Consider the following 15713-nt stretch of genomic DNA (forward strand, 5'->3'; position numbering starts at 1 on the left):
CTACAAATGCAAAATTATTAGGAGTTACTAAAGCATATTCTATGACAGCCACATTTTCCTATTCTGGTGGTCAGGTTAGTTTGTGTGATGCTCTGAGAATGCCCCCCCCCCAGGCACATAGGTTTGAACAATTGATGGAGCTGTTTGGGAAAGATTAGGAGATGCTGCTTGTCACTGGGGGCTGCTTTTAAGGTTTCAAAAAACTCAGGCAATCCTCACTTAACTCTCTCTGCCCCGTGGTTGTGTCTCAAGTCACAAGCTCTTGCCTACTGCCCCAGCACCATGACTGCCTGCCCGCTGCCATGCTCCCTGCCGTAATGGTCACGGATGCACCCTCTGAAACTGGAAGGCCCAAATCAATTATTTCTTCTATCACAACAATAGAAAAGTAACTTAGACACCTTGTGAGGAGCTGTGAGACTGAGAGCACAGAGAAACAAGGATTGGTAGACATTTATAGCTCTTTCATTTAAAATAATGACACTATGTATGGAAGGACAGGTTTTCAAAACCAAATTTTATCATTGAAAATGTCCTATATGTTACAGGGGATGTAGAGGTGAGAAAAAGGAAGGTCTGGGAGATTGAACTGGCATAGGAACGTGGTTACTCTAAAGGCCAAAGGAAGGGCAGCCATCAACCATGTCCCCTCAAACAGCAAATGGAACCTGAGAGCAAGGGGGATGCCCCGCCAGGTCAGCAAAGGAATCCTTCCTTTCTAACTTCAATTTCATTGCGTGGATTTTCTAACCACGAGATTCCTCACTATACGCTGTCTCCCATGTGCTGCCCACCCCGGACTGTAATGGAGCAGGCAGCAGATCCGTCTGTGTGTTTGCGTCTCTCCCAGCTCTGCCTCTGCAGCGGTCACACTAAGGACTGTCCTGAGATGCACTTACCTCTCTGCTAAGCTAGCCAATGCCAGAAGAGTACCCAACAGGACATTCGTGTCTCGGGCACCGAGTAAATTCACTAGTGTCTGAAATGGAAGAGAAAACACAATTACGAAGGTCCTAGGAGCTTGAAAGGTGCACTGTTCCCAAAGATCACGGGCTCTGACCTTTTGCTATTTTTCCAGGATTCTTTCCTTTTGCTCAATTAAAATTAATATATGTATACAGGTAGAAAATGCATGTATGATTTTATAATAACTTGTTTGTTTTCTTCCTAATGTTACACACTAAAGTGGTATTGAATGTCTTCATAAACCAGTGATTCTCAACCTTCCTAATGCTGTGACCCTTTAATAGGGCCCTGCATGTGGTAGTAACCTCAATCATAAGATTATTTCTCTGCTACTTCATAACTGTAATTTTGTTTCTGTTATGAATCGTGGTATAAATATCTGATATGCAAGCTATTTGATATTCGACCCCTGTGAAAGAGTTGCTTGACCCTCCCCTAAAGGGGATTTGGACCCACAGGTTGAGAATCACCATAAAACAACTTTTTCACAACTAGGATTAAATTGTTTAATACCTCATGGCTTTCCTTAGAATAATGCATTCCCTGAATCCTCACTGATGTAAGTTCTCTTCCTCATTAGTTTTCAGAGCACAAGACCCCCCACCCCCCAATCCCTCCAAATGTTCTTGCCAAGCATGCTCCCATCAGAGCTGCAGTCTGCGACATGACTGGCGGGGTGGAGTTTTGCTTCCATCATGTAGATACCCTTTATGTGTCCTTCCATTAAAGGTACGGTCTTTTTCCAAGCCCTTCCTCATCCCCACTATCACCTGATGTGTTTCTCGAACTTCTATCCCAGAAACATAACATAAAGTTTTTGCTAAGCCAACTTAATAACTTAATGTTATTTTTTTTGGTCAGATCTTAAGCAACATCAGTGAAATACTGTCTGTTGAAGTAAAAACTGGTTTGCACCCCCCAAACTCAACCCCCTAGACCATACATAGTGTACAGATTCTAGGAGACCATGCTCTGATGTGCACAGTGGCTTGCTGGATGGGGAGACTCACCAGGCTGCTGAGATCTGCTCTACACAGCTGCCTGCTAAGTAGTGGAATAAACATAATCTGTTACAATTAAACCTGCACTCATTCATTTTAAGGTGCACATGTGCATGTGTGCGTGCACATGTACATGTGTGTGCTGTTACTGGGAATGCAGAGCTCAGGACCCCAGGCTTATTAAATGCTCTTTCTCTGGGCCACATCTCTTGTCCTTTAAAACAAACACTTGATCCATATGTTTGTCACACTGTACCACCTTGTGAGTCTACATCACATGGAACTACTATATTCAATCATCTCTGGCTTACAGACAATGGGGACTCCACAGAATTCTAACTAATAAAACCCCACAAGACAGGTGGGCTTTGTTTTTATGCAAACATATGTCTTTTATTTGATGACTTGCATTGTTTACTTGTGAATAATCAACAGAAACTCCATTCTGCTTACAACATTAAAGTAATGCACTCAGTTGGCATTAAATGGAATTGAAAAATAGAACCTCCGTACACTGTGCGAGTTATTTATTCCTTATGTTCATAAAGAATCATCATTTTAGGCTGGGTGAACAGGTTATGACCTATACTGATGCGCAGTGTGACCACCGGGCTGGGGACTTGGGTATGTAAAGTGATGCCAACAGGCCAGGTGAACTCAAGCACTAGCTCCTTGGGGCCCACTCACCTTGTGGGCTCCGCTGGCAGTCACCCATTCTCGTTGCTCTTTCACGGCTGCGAGTTTCTGGAAAATATCTGTTAAAGAAAGAACTAACTCAAAGGGAGACCTGGAGATTAAAAGAGGCAGTGGTTATGAAACTTCTGGTTCTCGACTGTGTTGGAAAATCAGAGAAAGGGAAAATGGAAACACAGACCCACCAAAGGAACGACAGAGGGCAGGACTGGACGTTTCAGCTCTAGCAACTGCCATCCAGCCCAGTTAGCATTATAAATATGAAAATATCGCAAAAGCAAACTCCCCTTGTATGTAAAGTTTAACAGTCTTCTGAACCCTTTTAAAAGCTTAAGGGATGAACTTAATGGACCCTGCTCATAAACCACCCAACTCACAAAGAGAATGGAGGGCAGCCAGGACACGAAATCTGGGAAGGTTCCTGCACTGGAGAGCTGCCCTCATAGTAACTTCCCGGGCCTGGCATCTCCCCTACACATGAGAGCCAGTGTGTACCCAGCCGGCAAGTGCAGGAAACCAGTTTGTCTGCACAAAGAGAAAGGGCTCGAGCTGGCACCCCGAACAGCAGGAAGCCTGTGACTTGCCCCACCTAAAGAGACTGGAAGGGAGAGGGGAGAGAGAGGAAAGGGGGAGGTGGGGATGCAGGGACTGCAAGGTGAAGGGGTGGGTGTGGAAAGGAAGAAAGGGGTGAGATGGGAAGAGAAACTGGTCAAGCTTCCCTAGGAAGCCAGATGAATGACTAAGATGCCTCACGCCCAGGTCAGGTGAAGTTCTCAGTTTTCTTTTTTAGGCTCTGGATAGTTCAGATGCTCTGAGCTAGGTATAATTATTACCCAAGCTTTAGGGGCAAAATAAATAAATAAATAAATAAATAGAAACTGAAGTTTGACATTTTCATAGAAATTGAAAGGTAGACCTCTTCACCAGATGTCGCCTGTATGGAAGACTTCTTTCCTGAAACAGGTAATGCTTGTCAAAGGAGGAGCAATCACGGGAAGACATGGGGATCTATGCTGCTGAATCCATCCGTCGGCACAAACACACACACACATGGGAACGAAACACCAGTGAGAACAGCAGATGTCCTGTCTCCTGCTGCCAACATCACACTCCGGTCCCAGCAAGCCCACAGAATTAGCTGTGCCCCCGACAACAGTGCTTACACGTCATGTTGACCAGCTTGTCCACACAGTGCTGCTCCTCCGCGTAGCCCAGGTACTCGTTGGCCACAATCTCCATGTACTGTTTGAAAGACCAACCCAACAAGCCAGTCAGGAGGCGGGCACCAAAAGGACGCAAGACACAAGAGTGCAGGACTTCAGATGAGCCCCAGATGGCGCAAGAGGGTCACCAACTACTGCTCACTACTCCTGGGCCCTGTGCCCTCAAGGGCAGGATACTGGGTTTAGTGTTTCATAATTTTTCCAACGCCCAAAACATTGAAGGAATTCTGAAAATCCCTCAAAATCCAAAATGACTTGTAATTGAGTAAGTTCATGGTGTGATTTCTGTAAGGTATACGTGATAATTTGATTCCTTGGTTTACCTCACAGTAAATGTTTATGACATACTATATTATATATTAATATTTTATAATATCTCAAATTGCATTTAACCAGTATACAAACAAAACTTAGGAAGTAAGATATCTGATACCTCGCACAAAGTGTTTACAACATACTATATTATATATTAATATTTTATAATATCTCAAGTTGCATTTAACCAGTATACATACAAAACAGTATGCTTCCTCATGTGGTGAGTGATCTGGACAGGCCACGCACATCATGACGATGAAGGTCTTTCCTGTCATCACTCACTAAAGACATTTGACTCTGAAAGCTTTTTCAATTTATTTTAAAATGCTACAAATTAAAAATATATATAACCTTTTACAGCACTTTAAAAAAAAATTCAACAGACTGGGTAAACGAGACCAATTAACAAGAACAAAGTCTTTTCCTGTTGCTCCCCACCTGAAAGTGTCATGTCCTAGGGCCACAGTTATACACCCCATCTGCTTCTGCCTGGCAGGCAGCTGACACAAGCCATGTGTTTGTTGGCTGCTTTGAGCATTAGCAGCTCATGAGTTGAGCCAGTACAAGCAAATCCCCTTCATTTCTTAGGAAGACAAGCTGGGGAGGCATCCTCATCCTTCAGCTACCACTCCGCTAGCCTAAGGTCAGTGTGGTAGTTAATTTACTATTTAATACTCGCTCAGAACTTAACCCAGAACGTAGAGGTAAAACCAGCTACCACAGAAGCAGCCTTACCTGAGCTAGGTCTTCAATCCCACCCAATTTATGGAGTATTTCCTGATAAAATAAAGGCAATAGAGCGTATTAGAGGACCAGAGGTACATATTTCACACGTGACTCCATTACTAAGTTGTATGATTTATTATTGCTTCAAGTTTCACATTCTAACATAAACACATAAGATTTAGCATTTGTCATTTAATGGTTAAGATAAATTGTTAATGAATATAACATTGTGTTTGTTGAGATTTAAAAAGCATAAAAACAAACAAACAAAGACATTCAGTCATAACTGCAGCCTGCCTCCCATTTCCCACGCTCTGTACTTCTTCCTACCACTGAGAAAGAAGAAAAGGAGAAAGAAAAAAAGGAAGGAAGGAAGGAAGTTAGACTTGGGAAATGCCCAAGGCTACATATATGAAATCATGGAAGAGAGGCAGCAGCAGCAAATGACAGGTGGAGGAGCAGCCTCAACCCCAAGCTTCAGCACTGCAGGCTACAATGGCGACGAGGAAGAGAACATTTTGGAGAAGCCAAGATTTAAAAACAGGATGGAGTAAATAGCACTGGGGTGCCCGGTAAGAGGAAGGGCTCCTTGGAACACGAGTCACAAGACAATGTGGTGCTGTTCTCTCCTCCTACCCAGTGGTCAAGAAACATCAGAAGAGCCCCTCCTGTCGCCACATTTTATTTTCATGTCTAATGCAGCTACAGCTTGGAGGCTTTTAAGTTCTGTTCTCGCCTCTGACAAGCAATGTGTTAGAGATCCCTATAATTAGTTTAGGTGAACATTTATCCACCTAGCCTTACAATCTGACTTAAATCCTCGAATCACAAATAGTTCCAAGTAACTATATTTTTTAAAATGGCTTCTCTGATCTTTCCTGCCTTTCTGGTGGCAGGAGACTCCATTAAACATTTACCTAAGCCAAGTCTACAAACCATGTCAGTCAAGGAAGGAGGCCTGGCAGCGCATGGGCTGGCTGGCTAACTGTCTTCCAAGGCAAAATCTGTACATTAAGTTCAGTGTGTGAGTTCTGCAGTGCGTAGACATGACAGAAGCAAGCAGACTGGGTAGCGAGCCTGATGCTTTAAGACATGAAGGTGTGGCGCTGGCAAGATGGGGTACCTGCTGCCACCCCTGCCGACCTGTGCTCCATCCCAGAGACTCACATGGTGGATGGAGAGAAACCCTTCTCGTAAGCTGTCAACTGACTACCATATGTGTTCTGCTAAAGAAGTTCCGCCACCTACACAGCAAATCCATAGAAATGAAATTTTTAAAAATTGAAAAGAAAAAGTGCAATCATAAATGTGAGGAGACCTGGACCATTGGACCAAGAAAGGGAGGCTTTGACTCTAAGCCCAGTGCTCCAGAACTCACAGCAGGAGGATTCTGAATTAGAGGCCAGCATGGCCAAAATAGTGAAATTCTGATTCAGAAAAAAAAAAAATGAATGAATGAAAGCAAAATAGAAAAGGCATTTTTATAAAGGGAAACAGAAGGAAAGGTTGCATAAGAAAGAGGATATGTGGAAAAGAAATAAAACCTGGGCAGCAGAAGAGACATCACTTCTGAAAGAAGGAAGGACAGCTGTGCAATAATCCAAATATTTCAAATAACAAAGAGGAGAGGAGGGTGCTCCCACCAGCGTGGCCTCGGACTCCTCTGTAAAACCCATGATGCGATGGTCTAAGGATACAGGCAGGAGGACCGTGAAGAGTGGAGCTGGCTTAAAGCTGCACTCTGGACCTGCATACTGACTTGCCAAGAGAAGGGCAAAGTCAATGATGGTAAAGGCTTGCTGACATTTGCCCAAGTCCGTGGTAGTAATCCCCGGCATGGCCTTGTGACTTTAGCCAAGAATTCTTGGCAACTCAAAGCATTACGCAACTGGCAGAGCACACGCTCTTCTGTTCAGGAGGCCAGCCGGGGGCAGAGGCTCAGGGAGAATCCCCTTCTATGGAAAGACTGTCAGCCAGGGACGCTAGCATAGTATGGATCAAAATACCATAAAGTAGTCACTGCGTTCTTTGCTTTAAAGAGGAGTGTAATCTCCCTTCTGCCAATCAATCAAAGATAACGGCAACAAAGGCCATATGCTAAAAGCAGAGACACTGTCACCAATTTGCTCAGCAAACAAAGGGATCATCTTTTGCTGATGTCTTGTGAGCCTGAGAACAGGCTGTTCCTCCTTGAATCCTCTTTAATATTCTGCATCCAGTGTTTTCATCCGAACTAAGATTTATCAGAGGAAAACTGGGGCTAGCATTGATGAAGGGGAACAGTCAGTACACCCTGGATGGCAGGAAAAGCCACACACATGCTTCCCCTTACATACACAACTCACATAGCTTGGCAGAAGGCAACTCTGAAAAGCATGGTAGACCCAGTTCCACTTAGTAACTGATGGAACCCTGGACAAACAGGACAGAACGCCCTTTGGAGGTGGCTCTGCCAGTGCCTGCGCAGGGTCACAGTGGCAATAACAGCACAAAGCTGGTTTAGAGTGTGTGTAAGGAGAGGTGTGGAGCCTCTCAACAGAAGACCTGCAGGGACCAAGAGCCCCAGAAAACTCCAAGCAAGGCAAGGCACGTTTTCTTTTAGTGCTAAGTTTGGGCAAGATGATGTTTGGGGCAATGAAAGTGAAGATCCTGGCTTAAGTAAGAATCTACCAATGAAACTCAAACTACCATAAGAACCGGGGTGGTGTGAACTCCCCAGTAGTTTGGAAGGACTCAGCATAAAACAAGATCTTTTGGAAGGAAAAAAAAACCCAGTCTATACAAATAGAAGGCATAATTGAAATATTACTGCGATTGAATGGAAGCAGCCATGAGGCCTCTCACAGTGTGTCAGTCAGTCAGCAGACTCACTATTACTGAGGAATTGATGCTGTCCTTCCTGCCCACAGACTGACTGACCAGAAACACCTTTAGGTGTTTCAAAAACAGTCAACTTGGAAAACAGCAGCACTCTGCAGCTCCCTCCCTGCCTCCAAGCCAGGCTAGGAAGCTTTGAGACAGATACCTTGGGTAGGCCATTCTTTAAAGTCTCACTGCGAAAGCACTAAGCCCTTATTCAAGACAAGCAGACTATGGCCCTATAGTAGGGTCAAGCAACCTCGACATTTCCTGGAATTGTATTAAAAATGCAGAGCTGGGCTGGAGAGAGGACTCAGTGGTTAAAAGCACCTGCTGCTCTTGCAGAGGACCCGGGCTTGGTTCCCAGCACCCACATCAAGGTGGCTCACAACCACCTGCAGCTTCAGTTCCAGGGACCCAAGCACCTTCGTCTAGCCTTCTAGTGGGCCCAGGAAGACATATAACACATACTCAGAACAGACATAGACACATAAATAGAAATGTATCTTTAAAAAGAAAGGTAGAATCAGGAACCTCATTTTCCACCTAGTGAACAAGAATCTGTAGCTATGAGAACCACACTGATTCCCATGCACAGTAAAAGGCAAGAGGCGGTAAAGTAGAGGCAACACATCCAAGTAACTAGTGAAAAAAAGGGGTCCCTCCCCTGAGACCAACAGAAGGGAGGGCCTATGCTCCCTGGGCTCAGAGTTACCAGTCGAGAGTTGAGAAGAGATAGGATCTTGGCAGCTAACAGGCTACAGCCCTGCTGTCCCATGGGTATCTTTGGAGTCACATGGGGAGCTTCCCTCTTGTTACTGATGACTTTGCCCTAGTGAGTATCATGGCCTAAACATGCTTCAGTGTGTTGACTACCGTGCTCCTCCTTGAACTTGCATTGGCTTCAAAGGTTTGGTAGCAGTGAACACAGAGACCAGAACTCAGGCACTGAACCTGACAGATTAAGCATAAACATGCAGATGTACCAGCCTGAAAATCATTTCTTCCTCATCTTCTCAAACAGCAGGTGAGCTGTGTGCCACCTCTGGAAGGTTCTGACTCATGAAGGAGACATTAACACACTCCATCTCGAAGAAACGCCCACCAGGTTTTTCATTTGATTTTTTTGTTGTTGTTGTTACAAGTGAAGAAGAGCAGTTTTACTTTTTCCAACTAACCTGATAACATGGATCCCTCATTAGCAGCCTCAGGCAAATTAACACTCTCAGAAAATGAATGGATGGAGCTCGGTTAACCCACTCTCTGAAAGAAGAAAACAAAAGAGGGTGTGTTGGTGTTTAGACCATTCACGAACAGCACAAACTATGAAGGAAAGGAAAAGCTGTGGAGGGGCCAGGCCAGTGGTCCACCTCAGCCTCATCCGGAAGAGACTGGGACTTGGCATTTTACCCTTGACCCACACTGATGCAAAACACTAGAAACCATCTTCATCTCTTGGGTGAAAGGACCCTCCGAACAAATCTGGTTCTGCAATATTTCATGATGGCCCGAAACCAAAGCAAAGAGCTAAAACTTTCAATACTTGGGTCCAGCTTCAGAGGTGTCAGTGCCCCAGCAACCTAGTGTCCACTTGAAAAAAACTGCATGCATATACTGAGAAAAAAAATTGCGAGATAAAGTTTCACTCTGTAGCTCAGGCTGGCCTTGAACTTAAGATCCCAGAATGCTGGAGGAGGAGAAGAAGGAGGAGGAGGAGGAGGAAGAGGAGGAGTTCAAGGCCAGTCTGGCCTAACAACAAGACTCCTTCACCATCCTATTATCACAACATTTCGAAGTCAGGCATAGTGGTAGACACTGCAGAGCCTAAAGCTTGGAAGGATCCAGAGTTTAAGGTCACCCTTGGCTACAGATTGCGTTTGAGGCCAGCCTGGACTACACTGAGACCCCCTCAGAACAATAACAACGGAAGGAAGGAAGCAGCATCCCATCACCATTCTGGTTAGCATAGAGGAAGACAACAGAAGCTCCCCTGGGTGTCCCCACCCCCACCCCCAGCTGAATGTCTCCGTTTGGTGAGTGAGGCTGGGCCTCAGAGAGTACTTGCTCCATCCCTCAGCCATCGTGAGTGCAGCTAAAGCTGGTGGTAAATGTGGTTAGAACATTAAAAGTGCCTTCCTTGCTTCCGCCTTGTTTTTCCAATTCCCCAACAGCACCCAGCCTCCACAGAATGAAGCCTCACAAGCCACCCTCTGGTCCTCCGGGCTCTGCAGGTTCTGTTTTCTCACAGGCCTCTAGCCTCACCTCCTGCCATAGCCCCTGATTTCCTTCCAGCCATGTGACAGGTTGTCTATGAGCCAGGGCCTAAGGGGCTTCTGCATGGCGGTTTCCTGTGGCTCTCCAACCCAGGACCCTCATAACCTGTACTGCTCTCATCACAGACCACGCTTAGTGAGGAAGTTATTACTACACAGCCTGGTGCCTCCCTAGGCGAAGAAGGCTGCTAAGCGCTGCCCTGCTATTGCAAGAGCAGCCGGGCATCGTGCACAGAAGGCAGGTCCAGCCTGCTGGTGCATGCCTCATATTGCCCTGCAAGCTAGTCCGACAATAATCGTTCATGGTGCCTGAATTAACAAAGGCCTGAAACACAAAGGGTCTGAAACTTCACCCTTAGCCAAGGGAAATGGGGAATAGTGGGAACTATTTCAGACTCCAGTAACAATGCCATTCACCTGGCTATGCAAAAAACAGCACCACGATGCTGGAAATACCCCTGACACATGGAACACTTACCCAAGCTGAAGACCCAGGCCAGCTGTCCCCGGCTTGCCCTAAACCTATTCTTAGGCTCTAGAGATTAGATTCAGGTTTGTCTCTTCTAGAGCATTGAAGAGTTCAACTCTTGCCCTAAACATGCACGTTCAAAAGCTGAGTGGACCAGTCCTGGCGACATCTGTGGAGGCTGCACCAGGCATCCCCATTCCCTGGCAACACCTCTCACCGTTCCTCCATCTGGAGAAACAGAGACTGGCAGGGCAGTAGACCCATTGTTTTAGTCTTAGAATGTCTGCATGCTCCCTGCATCGGGCACACAGGTGCAGAAGTAAAGACTCATGATCACCACTCATTGGGGATTACTTTTACGACCTCCAGCAAGGCAGCTGGCAGCTGCCCACTGCCACGACCAACAATAGCAGGGCCCTCTCCAAAGCAGTCACTTTATCGGTGACCCTTGGGACACGGGGCACCAGCCTCTTTGGAGAAATAAAAAAACAGGACTCAAACAATCCCTGGGCTCCCTGAGAATCAGAACTCTCCAAGCACAGATCTGTCTGTCATCCAGGTGCTTAGGAAGTGAAACAGGAGGATTATAAACTTGGGGTATAGAGCAAGCTCGAAGAGAGCCTGGGCAACTTAGTGAGACTCTCTCAAAATAAGAAGCAAAAGAAGACTCAGAAAAGAACACATTTGAACTAAGCATGAAAATGACAGAATAAGACCAATTACTACTTTGCTTGTTAAATTAAAGAGCAGTTTTTTAAGTAGGGTGTAGGCTGTAGCTCAGTGTAGTGCGTTTGCCAAGCATGTATGAGACCACACTGGCCACGGCTGTAGGAGCCAGCCATGATAAGCTAAATATGAACAGATCACTCAACGGAAGTTCTTTACTTCCAACCATTATCACCTGCCAAAGTAGGACTCTGCCATCGATAAGGTTAACGGAGGCCTGAGTCTCAGTAGTTTACCCTGAAGCAATACCTGGTTGCAGAAAGGACCACAAACTGAGAATACCTGAGCACCACCCAAGAACAGACCATCCAAAGGAAATGCCTAATGTTCCAACTGCTGTAGATAGAATCACCTGCCAGCACACGCTCACCAGGACACCCCTAGACAAATGTCAGCCAATCGGGGGTCCTGAACCTCAGAAACCCATCACCCCCACCTCTACTACTATAAAAACCCAAGTCTTACTGAGCTCGGGGCTCTCCGTTTATTCCAGTACGTTGGACATGCGGAGAGACCGAGTGTGTAAACTTGCATAAAATAAAGGCTCTTTGTTTTTACATATGGGACTCGGTCTCCTTGTTGACTTTTGGGGGACTTTGCGGATTTGGGCATAACCATGGCACTGTGGCTTATCAAACTTCAGACTCCCCATTGGTGAAAACATGGAAAAGTTTAGACCACCGGCAAAAATGTGATAACTCTAATCCTCTTCCTTTGAAGAGGGTACAGGGCAAAGGCTGGCGGTTCAAAGACCCTCCCACCTCCCCAGGGCAGGAATGGTGACTGGCGACAGCTGCCATGGGCCACCTGATGCTACTGAATGCCAACAGCATTTCCATATCTAAGGCGGAGGGGGGGGATCCAGGATCTGTATTATAGACACGTGCGCAGTATTCTTCCAGTCAGCCATGGTCAGTCTCCACAGGAAAGACTGGGACCTTCCTGTGGATTTTTCCACATTGAAAGACATGTCAAAAGGTCTCTTCTGGATTTCTCCTTATTCCTCAAGAAAATGAACTAAAATTGCAATGTTGACTTTAATTTTCATCCTTAATGGAGTCTAACCAAATGAAGGGATCCAGAATAGGCCGAGTTGAAAGTTCTGTTCCAGGCAAATCACATTTGTTTTGTTTTGCTTTGCAATTTTGGGACGGCAGCCCAAGGCTATTAATATTTCTCAGAGCTATTCCTCAGAGCTATTACCCTGCTATTGTAAATAGGATTCCTGATGGCTGAGTCCCTGGGTTCTGCCCCTCGAGAATGACCTCAGGAGGAGACCTTCCTTGGCTCCTGGCCTGGAACTCCAAGGAGGACAGAAGGGCCACAGGGATGCAGTCCCGGCTCTGCCCACCCAGAGTCTGGGGAACCAGGAAACACGGGACTTAGCATTGCCAGAAAACGACACAGAAAACAGGCGCAGATAGAGAACAGTATCCTAGCTCGGCCGCCTCACTCATGAAGGCCCCCTTCTCTCGGGTTCCTCGCGTTTACGGGTGAAAGCACTCCAGATACCTTTACCATGGGAACAGGACATGCGTCCTTGGAGGCAGCCCTGGAAAGTCATGTGTCTGCAATGACACTGTTTCCCTGGAGGCTATCGCAACATGGCAGCCACACAGGTGTAAATTCATAAGCGGGCGACTATTTAATCTCTCTGGTGACAGAACCCATGCCACTGCTGACCCAGGACTATTAATATACTCAGCCTGTTCGGCTCCCACCGCCCTTGTCCAAGACATCACTTTCTGCCATCGGCGTCAAAAGGAAAGGAAAAGGTCACTGCACATACAGTGTTTGAGCAAAAAGAAGGCAGGTGGGTTTCTATTTCTTTCTCAGAGGAAGAAACCAATTTGTGCCATGAGGGCTCCAAACGCAGGCAGCCATTAGCGGAAAACACACAGGCGTCTATCTGGAGAGGCTACTGCCCAGGCCTGCCTTCGCAGGTTCATCTCAGAATGAACACTGTTCTCATGCTATGGCGCGGCTTTGCTTTCCACAACACACACCAAAAGCAAAGTCCACCTTCCAAAATAAATATCTTCGCTCTTTGGATGGCTCTCTTTTCTTTCTGGATGAATGGAAAAGCGAATTAACGTCAAAAAAGACCTAAAACTTAACAGAAGCAGGAACACATGGCTGTCTGGAATCCCCGCTGAGTCCTCTCTCGCTTCTCTATGCCCCCTTGCTCATCCTCTGTGTTACCCACGAGCCGAGCCCACAACATCCAGCCAGGAAGAAACCGTGGGGGTTGGGGAAGGCATGGCACCCAGGCCAAAAAGTCTAAAATACTTCCTTCTAACTGATGGGCACCTCACGTTTATCACATCTCTCAGCAGCCCGGTTCTGAGTGTGCTTGGAGGCTGGCAGAGGCCAGGCCTGAGACTGGGCTCAACTGGGGCCCCTTTGAAGGACGTGGAACAGAAGCCCAAATTGCAGATCTGTCAAGCGGAGATGGCAAAGAACAACCAGGACCACGGTTCATTAGGGCAGGATGCTATTTTGAGATAGTTAGGGGAGGCTCCCTTGTAAGATTAGCTCCCCGTGAGCTGAGGGCAGGAGCTTTGCGCAAGCTTGTGTCAGAACAGCCGAAAGCCTGCAGCCCAGGCCCTAGGGTTTACATAGAAATAGCAGGGGGAGAAAACAGAAGCTGTGGGCAGTTGAAGGCAGCAGGCGGAGCTTAAGGGCCTGCAGAATAGGAGTCCAGCCTTTAGATGTTTTTAGTCTAGGAACTAGGCTTTGAGCAAAGGACTCACTCGAGCTGACTGAGATTTTGAAAGGATCCTTCTAGAAGCCATGCTGAGAATGGAGTAAAGAAAAACCACATGGAGAAAGCAGGGGAAGGCAGACAGCTTACTACGACTGTGCAAGGCAGAAGCGCTAGCAACCTGGACCGGCTCAGGAGACAGTGGGGACTAAAGCTGCCCCCAAAAGTCCTGTTTTAAGGAATGATGCCTTTAAATGACAAAGCAGGAAGAATCTGCCCACTGACATGTGAAACAGGGGGATTCACAGTAAAGAAGCCACTAGGAGCCAGGCCAGCAGGGGAGATAAAACAGTGGCGTTGAGAGACTGCTGAAGTCAGCCTTGGTGGCCAAGGTCTATAACCACAGCACTTGGGAAGCTGAGGCAGGGTCAGGAGTTCAAGGTTAGCCTGAGTTACAAAATGAGATCCTGGAAAAGGGGGAGAAGAGAAGGAGGGGGAAGGAAAAGAAAAGAGGGGAAGGAGAGGGAGAGGAAGGAAGGAGAGAAGACCTTTTAGCTGTGAAAGTGTGGCTCCCGGGATGGGACTTTTATTCATTGCCTGGCTCTCAATAACTCATGGAGGCTGCAAACACATCTGTCATGCACAGAGATGATGATCCTGGCCAGGTTATGGCTGCTTTGTGCAGTGATCTGTTGGCCAAGGACAAGCAGTTCTTCCTTGGGAAGGCGGAGCAATTCGCTTCCTGCCTGTCAGGCTTCTCTAGGATGAGAAGCCACAGCACACAGCAGAAAGAACACATGTACCAACGAGATGCTTTTCCCTGGTGCCAAATTCAGTTCCTCACCCTTCATTAAGTGTGCTCATCAAACAAAGAAGGAAACTGGGGGATGAGAGGGGCGCAGGACAGGAGGACCAGCCCACACCCTGCTGGGACTTTCAGCCTTCTCTCATCTACCCCTGGCACCAGTTTGGCATTCTTAGGGTCCTCTCTATCTCCATAATTGTTATGCCTTTTGTGCATGTGTGTGTGCATGCACGTGACTGCATGTGTGTTCATGCACTCGTGTGTGTATGTGCAAGTGTGCATGTATGTGTAACTGTATATGCATATGTGTGTGCATACCTGTATGTGCATATGTTCATGCATGTGGGGGGGCATGCGTGCATCAGGAACGTATGTGCACACTTTTAATGTGTAGGGAAAACTTTAAGTCATATTGTCTGAGAACTAACAATGTAAGAAAGCTGTGTATAATGGTACAGACCTGTCATTTGGGAGGCGAAGGCAGAGGATCACGAATTTGAGACTAGACCTGTCTCAACAAACCAAGGTCTTTCGGTCACAGAGCACTTGCCTAGCCTGTACAAAGTCTTTGGGTCCCATTCCTAGCAGTGAAAAAGAAGAGCTGCATATCTGTTCCAAGACAGTAGCAATAAAAACCAACTTCAGCGGCTAAAGTGTGGGGATAAAAGACCAGGTTTTTGGTCTCCAGAAGGTTAGTGTACACTAATGAAGAAGAGAGCCCAGGGTCATGAGAATGAAGAAGACTGAGGCAGGCTATGTGAGGGGTCAGAATGAGTCGGGCCCACAGAGAAGCAGGGTGCTATGATTTAGATAAACCAGGAGCATGGCAGAAACTCAGAGGTTAGAGAGGAATGGGAAGGTCACTCTGACCCTCTTGAGCACAGAAGAGACTGACAAAGCTGAGGTGTGGCTTAGCAACAGGACACAACACTCACCATGTGTGGTCCTGC

The 15713-nt window shown here is 46.6% G+C and overlaps 1 protein-coding gene across 1 annotated transcript in view; it reads right to left on the bottom strand.

Annotated features, from left to right (window-relative positions):
- Nek10 (NIMA related kinase 10) overlaps positions 1 to 15713 on the bottom strand; it is a 171524-nt gene that overhangs the window by 133351 nt on the left and 22460 nt on the right. Inside the window, 5 exon segments of the mRNA XM_048421327.3 lie at positions 900 to 979; positions 2655 to 2722; positions 3824 to 3902; positions 4937 to 4978; positions 8965 to 9049. Of these exon segments, the coding sequence (XP_048277284.3) occupies positions 900 to 979; positions 2655 to 2722; positions 3824 to 3902; positions 4937 to 4978; positions 8965 to 9049 (354 nt within the window).

Source organism: Myodes glareolus, chromosome 5, assembly GCF_982192425.1.
Source record: "Myodes glareolus chromosome 5, mMyoGla1.1, whole genome shotgun sequence".
Classification (NCBI taxonomy): Eukaryota; Metazoa; Chordata; class Mammalia; order Rodentia; family Cricetidae; genus Myodes; species Myodes glareolus.